At 41.9% G+C, this 7,287-nt stretch overlaps 2 protein-coding genes across 2 annotated transcripts; both read right to left on the reverse strand.

Annotated features, from left to right (window-relative positions):
• Positions 1–525: 525 nt before the first annotated feature.
• On the reverse strand, positions 526–1,470 carry LOC133019695 (putative olfactory receptor 52L2). The gene has a single exon (XM_061086253.1). The coding sequence runs from the start codon at positions 1,468–1,470 to the stop codon at positions 526–528; it is 945 nt and encodes a 314-aa protein (XP_060942236.1).
• Positions 1,471–2,788: 1,318 nt separating this feature from the next.
• Positions 2,789–6,885, reverse strand: LOC133019696 (putative olfactory receptor 52L2). The gene is made up of 3 exons (XM_061086254.1): positions 5,990–6,885; positions 3,870–3,968; positions 2,789–2,996 (listed from the first exon to the last, which is right to left on the reverse strand). Exons 1-3 carry the CDS (start codon positions 6,883–6,885, stop codon positions 2,789–2,791), a joined length of 1,203 nt encoding a protein of 400 aa, XP_060942237.1.
• Between the last annotated feature and the right edge of the window lie 402 nt (positions 6,886–7,287).

Here is a 7,287-nt window from a genome sequence, read left to right on the forward strand (position 1 = left end):
TATATCATATTATATTTAATGTTTTTATATAACATAATATTATATTACATGATATTATATTTTATTATATTGAGATATATTATATTATACTTAATTATAGATAACAATACATTACATTATATTTCATTATATTGTATATTGTATTATGTTATATTTTAATTTGATATATTTTATTATATTATATGATATTTTGAATACAAGCTTTCTGCAGCCACCACAACTGCAGTAGTGGAAAATACCCACATACTTAACTCAAGTAAAAGTACAAATACAACAACATGACACCATAAAGATTATTATACGATTATTTATTATTATTAAAGCAGATAACATTTCTCAAAAACAACATTGTTTCAGGTTATTTTTATACATTTTTATTAATTTGATCAAACCAACACACAATAATAAGTAAAACAAGTCTTACATTAAGCTCAAATTAACAGAGATTCATCTTTACAGGTTCAAAAGTCATCATCATCATCATCTTTCACATGAAAATGAAAATATGAAATGTTTCATTGCACATTAAAAAGACGGCTTGACTATTTTACGTTGGAATAAGGTTGAAAAACACTTGTGTATTTCCTGGGACTGCAGGCCGTAGATGACGGGGTTCAGGCTGCCGGGCACCACGTTAAAGAGGAGCGCTGCAATCTTCCTGTACTCAGATAAGTCGGGGAAACGATGGAGGGTGATGAGGATCATACCGCTGACCAGCATGATTAGGTACAGACACAGGTGTGTGCTGCAGGTCTTCAGGGCCTTACTGTTCAGAGACTTGCTCTTACTGGTCACACACGCCGCTGTGATCTTAGCGTAGGTGAGAACTATGCTGCCGATAGAAGAAGAGAGCAGGACCACGGTGAACGTGAGGCCGTAGATGTTATTAATAAAAGAACTCTCACAGGAGAGTTTGAACAGCGAGGCGTTGTCACAGTAAGGATTCGTGATCACTGTCCTGCATCGGTTCAGTCGGACAGTCAGACTGAGCAGGACGGCCACCAGAACAAAGGCCACGCCCCAGGCAGACACAGTCAGCTTGACCACCATCTTGTTGGTCATGATGGCGGCGTAACGCAGAGGATTACAGATGGCCACGTATCTGTCAAAGGCCATGATCATGAGCACGGTGTGGGCGTTGGTGCCGAACATGTGCGTGGTGAACGCCTGCATCAGACACTCGTAGTAGCTGATGAGGCGCTCGGAGGGAGGACGCAGGATGTCTGACAGCACCCGGGGAACCAGCAGAGAGTTCCCCATGATGTCATTGATGGACAGGTTACAGAAGAGCAGGTACATGGGCTGGTGCAGGCTCCTGTCCGTCCATATCAACAACAAGATGCCCACGTTGGCAACGAATATGAACACATAGATGATAAGCAGACAGATAAAGACGGGGTACTTGCTGGTCTTAGTGACCTTTAACCCCTCGAGCTGCAGAGTCAGGCTGTTGTAAGAAGAGTTCTCCATCGGAGCTGCAGGAGAGAGACGAGGGAAAAATCATTCAACAGGAACCGAAAGAAAACAACAAATCCACACTGGTCACCTCAGTAAAATTAGTTAGTTAAATGATAGCTGTTGTCAAGCATTCACAAAAACAGGAGCAGTCACCTGGAGGTTCGGCTCAGTGAAGAGATCAGCCTCCTCTCTACAGTCACACCAGCTTCACTGGTTTTATTAGCGTGACTGTTCTCTGGGGAGAAGTTTACCAGCACATAATAAACATTATGTCATGTTCAGAGTCTCATCCAGCACCAACAAGCTCATGATGGGGAAACAACTCAGTGCGATGTAGTGTTCATATGTATTAATACTCAGTTTGATGTAGTGTTCATATGTATTAATACTCAGTTTGATGTAGTGTTCATATGTATTAATACTCAGTTTGATGTAGTGTTCATATGTATTAATACTCAGTTTGATGTAGTGTTCATATGTATTAATACTCAGTGTAATGTAGTGTTCATATGTATTAATACTCAGTTTGATGTAGTGTTCATATGTATTAATACTCAGTGCAATGTAGTGTTCATATGTATTAATACTCAGTGTAATGTAGTGTTCATATGTATTAATACTCAGTGCGATGTAGTGTTCATATGTATTAATACTCAGTTTGATGTAGTGTTCATATGTATTAATACTCAGTTTGATGTAGTGTTCATATGTATTAATACTCAGTGCAATGTAGTGTTCATATGTATTAATACTCAGTGTAATGTAGTGTTCATATGTATTAATACTCAGTGCAATGTAGTGTTCATATGTATTGTTGGGCAATGTTTTTGTGCAAACCACAGGCCTCCTTTTCGGCCGACATGTGTGGTCAAAACTTGAAACAAGCATGCTGCATGTTCTGGAGTGAACTCAGTCTTCCAGGGTGCAACATCAATCAATCAATCAATCAAGTTTTATTTGTATAGCCCACATTCACAAATAACAATTCGTCTCATGGGGCTTTAACATTGTGTGACATCCTCTGTCCTTAACCCTCAACAAGAGTAAGGAAAAACTACTAAAAACCCTTTTCACAGGTAAAAATATGTAGAAACCTCAGAGAGAGCCACATGTGAGGGATCCCTCTCTCAGGACGGACAGAAGTGCAATAGATGTCAGGTGTAAGAAAACATCATCAGGATTTTTAGCAGCATCCATGAGGCTAAACATTTTTCATGTTTTCTTTGTTCTTGGAAAGCCAAAAAACTCAGTCTCTCAGGGGGCAACAGGTCTCATTGTTCTCCGAGGATGCCAAGAGGTGTCAAAAGCCACCAGAGTCAACTCCAATTGGTCACCCTGGCCCTTGACCTGTGAGGTCATTGGGCCTATATAAGGGGACTTCTGCCCCTCTTCTCCCTCTCTTTCTCCAATCCCTCTGGGGGCGGAAGGCTGCTCCAGCTCTCTTCTCCACCGACACACCGATGAGGCAGACGGCCACCCTTCTCTCGTACAGCGCCAAGGGGAGGGCCGGGCTGCTCCAGCAAATCTTCTCTTCCCATCTGTTGGGGAAGGCCCAGTGATCTGACTTAGAACAATGGGTTATAAATACTTGAGGCCTACAAGGCCCAGCTGAAACCAGTTCAACCAGTTTCACTCTTAATTCACACCTTCTCTAGACAGCCTGGAGCCTCGCCTTGGTGGGGGAAGCATCTCCTGAACCCCCACTGTGCCCCCCCTCCAGCAGGCCCTGGTGGGGAGATGTTGCAGGCCGCTCTGCAAAAACCTAAATGAGACTCTGAAACCCCCACTAAGGTCGAATCCCCGCCCACTAAGGTCGGGACCCTGACATTCTCATTGGCTGAGAGCCAACTGAACCCTATGACCACTTCCTGAGGAAGCAGGAAGTCCTCAGGTGGTATAAGGCAAGGGACCTCACAGAAATCTGTCTCTTTTCACCCTGCTCAAGTCGTCTCCAGACCCTCCAGGGGCCTAACTACACGACTCAGTAACTAAGGAGGCGATTAGACGTTTGTTTAATAACATTTTATTTTAAGTCGTTTCATTTTCTTCTTTTATCTCAGTCGAAGTTTTATTTTGATAGGACTCTTTGCTGTTTTAACTTGAAAGACCGAAACAGGAAGCACTCGTGGGACGGCACTTCCACAGACTTTTTCTTTTTCACGATCCACAAACGGCTTCCACAAAGCCGTTCCCTGCAGAAGCGCGACGTTCATCCCGCTGAGGAGTAAGAGGCAATCCACTCCGTTCCTGTAAAACAGCACGTTCTCCGCTGTTACAGAAGAAGACAGAGTTTCATTCCGTTAAGGCAGCACGAATAATTCGCTTCCTTTTCCGGTCCAGCGGCCGAGCCCGGAGCTCTGCTCGTGAGAGAGACCACGTGATTCACTGGCCCCCGACACATTCGCGGATACAAAACATCTCTGTCCTTATTTCTGTGAGAAGCTTGTCTAGAAGGCAAAGTAGAGATCGTAAAACTTAACTGGGACAAAATAACCAGTTTACTAACCTTTCTTAAGAACATTTACACACCAAGATTCTGAACAAGTCCTGAAGAAGTTCTTTATTAGTCCCACAAGGGGGAAACATTCACCAACAGAATCTACGCACACAGAAGAGAACTCTTACTCACACTGACAACTGTAAGACAAGCAGTTACTGAGGAGGAGGCTCGGAGAGAACCTCCTCCTGGACCAGAGGACCAATCAGAGCAGCCGAGGGATGGAAGCTGATTGGTCCTCATGTTCAAAAGGCAGCGGCAGATGAAGAGGAAAGATAGGTTTCAGTGCACATTATGTTTTTGATGCATGAAAAACATAATTTGATGCGAGAAAGTAGAAGAGCTTGAGGAGCTGTAAGGGATTATTAATGGAATGGAGAACCAACACCCTGAGGACATGTTTACGTATTGAGAGACTTCAACAGGGCCAAGAGGAAGCTGACTGTCCCACATGCAACATCTTCAACCGGTCTGTGGTCGGTGGTCGGTCTGTGCTCCTGCACCCTTCAAGGCTACCATCTTTGTTCCAGTCTGAAACCAGTTGCCTCCCACCAGCCTGTCACACTGACATCACTCATCATGAAGGGCTTCCAGCGACAAGTCAAACCCCCCCCCCCCCCCCGTGGAGCCAACAGGCTAGCGTGCTAACATAAGCGCCCTCAGCTAACGTTAAGACCACGGAAATAATAATTAGATACGATAGCAAACGCACAATTAAATGGTCATTTAACTAATTATGTTAACCAGCGTTCAGTGAACAGCCAGCTACCTGTGGGTTTTCTTCAGTTGTGTAGTTTCCTCTTCACAGTCATGAACACGTTGTTATTAACCGGGTGTATACAACTACGACTGCTCTCAGAGCGTATTTACTTACAGTAATTTATGAAAAGCTTCAAAAACCTGATCCTCCTGAGTTATTCCAGCTGAGCTTTGATCTGTGACCCTTTGATCTCAGTTAAATAATACTGATCCATCGTGCTTGTACTTTAAGGAGAATATCTATGGGATCATTATCTTTCACATCACATGTTGGGATAAGTTTCCCTCTGTGAACCAACATTTTGATTAATTTATTCGACGCATTAGTGCCTGCGCAGAATGAGCCGCTCCATGTACAGATTTCACATTCACATTTAATTGTTTAAAGGTTTCTTTGATTAAAAAAGAAAAGCAAAAGGTTTTTTTCAACCATCATATATTTATTATATTTTTCAATCTTAATAACTCTATCATTTGGACTTATCATCAATAATAAACTAATGTTAAATCTATACATCTGCCTTCTGTCCTTTATCTTTCTGTTCCCACAACAGTATTCAGAGAAAATGGGGATTTTTTTAGGCATTTTGAAATGAGATGAATCAGATGAATCACAGACACAATGTGATACATCTGATTACGAATGTAATCGTTTGATATTTTTATTTTATTTTATTATGTTTTATCGGATTTATTTATATCATATTATATTATATTTAATGTTTTTATATAACATAATATTATATTACATGATATTATATTTTATTATATTGAGATATATTATATTATACTTAATTATAGATAACAATACATTACATTATATTTCATTATATTGTATATTGTATTATGTTATATTTTAATTTGATATATTTTATTATATTATATGATATTTTGAATACAAGCTTTCTGCAGCCACCACAACTGCAGTAGTGGAAAATACCCACATACTTAACTCAAGTAAAAGTACAAATACAACAACATGACACCATAAAGATTATTATACGATTATTTATTATTATTAAAGCAGATAACATTTCTCAAAAACAACATTGTTTCAGGTTATTTTTATACATTTTTATTAATTTGATCAAACCAACACACAATAATAAGTAAAACAAGTCTTACATTAAGCTCAAATTAACAGAGATTCATCTTTACAGGTTCAAAAGTCATCATCATCATCATCTTTCACATGAAAATGAAAATATGAAATGTTTCATTGCACATTAAAAAGACGGCTTGACTATTTTACGTTGGAATAAGGTTGAAAAACACTTGTGTATTTCCTGGGACTGCAGGCCGTAGATGACGGGGTTCAGGCTGCCGGGCACCACGTTAAAGAGGAGCGCTGCAATCTTCCTGTACTCAGATACGTCGGGGAAACGATGGAGGGTGATGAGGATCATACCGCTGACCAGCATGATTAGGTACAGACACAGGTGTGTGCTGCAGGTCTTCAGGGCCTTACTGTTCAGAGACTTGCTCTTACTGGTCACACACACGACTGTGATCTTAGCGTAGGTGAGAACTATGCTGCCGATAGAAGAAGAGAGCAGGACCACGGTGAACGTGAGGCCGTAGATGTTATTAATAAAAGAACTCTCACAGGAGAGTTTGAACAGCGAGGGGTTGTCACAGTAAGGATTCGTGATCACTGTCCTGCATCGGTTCAGTCGGACAGTCAGACTGAGCAGGACGGCCACCAGAACAAAGGCCACGCCCCAGGCAGACACAGTCAGCTTGACCACCATCTTGTTGGTCATGATGGCGGCGTAACGCAGAGGATTACAGATGGCCACGTATCTGTCAAAGGCCATGATCATGAGCACGGTGTGGGCGTTGGTGCCGAACATGTGCGTGGTGAACGCCTGCATCAGACACTCGTAGTAGCTGATGAGGCGCTCGGAGGGAGGACGCAGGATGTCTGACAGCACCCGGGGAACCAGCAGAGAGTTCCCCATGATGTCATTGATGGACAGGTTACAGAAGAGCAGGTACATGGGCTGGTGCAGGCTCCTGTCCGTCCATATCAACAACAAGATGCCCACGTTGGCAACGAATATGAACACATAGATGATAAGCAGACAGATAAAGACGGGGTACTTGCTGGTCTTAGTGACCTTTAACCCCTCGAGCTGCAGAGTCAGGCTGTTGTAAGAAGAGTTCTCCATCGGAGCTGCAGGAGAGAGACGAGGGAAAAATCATTCAACAGGAACCGAAAGAAAACAACAAATCCACACTGGTCACCTCAGTAAAATTAGTTAGTTAAATGATAGCTGTTGTCAAGCATTCACAAAAACAGGAGCAGTCACCTGGAGGTTCGGCTCAGTGAAGAGGTCAGCCTCCTCTCTACAGTCACACCAGCTTCACTGGTTTTATTAGCGTGACTGTTCTCTGGGGAGAAGTTTACCAGCACATAATAAACATTATGTCATGTTCAGAGTCTCATCCAGCACCAACAAGCTCATGATGGGGAAACAACTCAGTGCGATGTAGTGTTCATATGTATTAATACTCAGTTTGATGTAGTGTTCATATGTATTAATACTCAGTTTGATGTAGTGTTCATATGT

This window comes from Limanda limanda, chromosome 14 (genome assembly GCF_963576545.1).
Source record: "Limanda limanda chromosome 14, fLimLim1.1, whole genome shotgun sequence".
Classification (NCBI taxonomy): Eukaryota; Metazoa; Chordata; class Actinopteri; order Pleuronectiformes; family Pleuronectidae; genus Limanda; species Limanda limanda.

Coding starts and splice junctions, on each gene's coding strand:
- LOC133019696 (XM_061086254.1), bottom strand. CDS start 6,885: ATGGAGAACTCTTCTTACAACAGCCTGACTCTGCAGCTCGAGGGGTTA. Junction 3,969..5,989: donor CAGTCCCAGGAAATACACAA/GTGTTTTTCAAC, acceptor AATGTTCTTAAG/AAAGGTTAGTAAACTGGTTA. Junction 2,997..3,869: donor AATAAGGACAGAGATGTTTT/GTATCCGCGAAT, acceptor CTTCCCCAACAG/ATGGGAAGAGAAGATTTGCT.
- LOC133019695 (XM_061086253.1), bottom strand. CDS start 1,470: ATGGAGAACTCTTCTTACAACAGCCTGACTCTGCAGCTCGAGGGGTTA.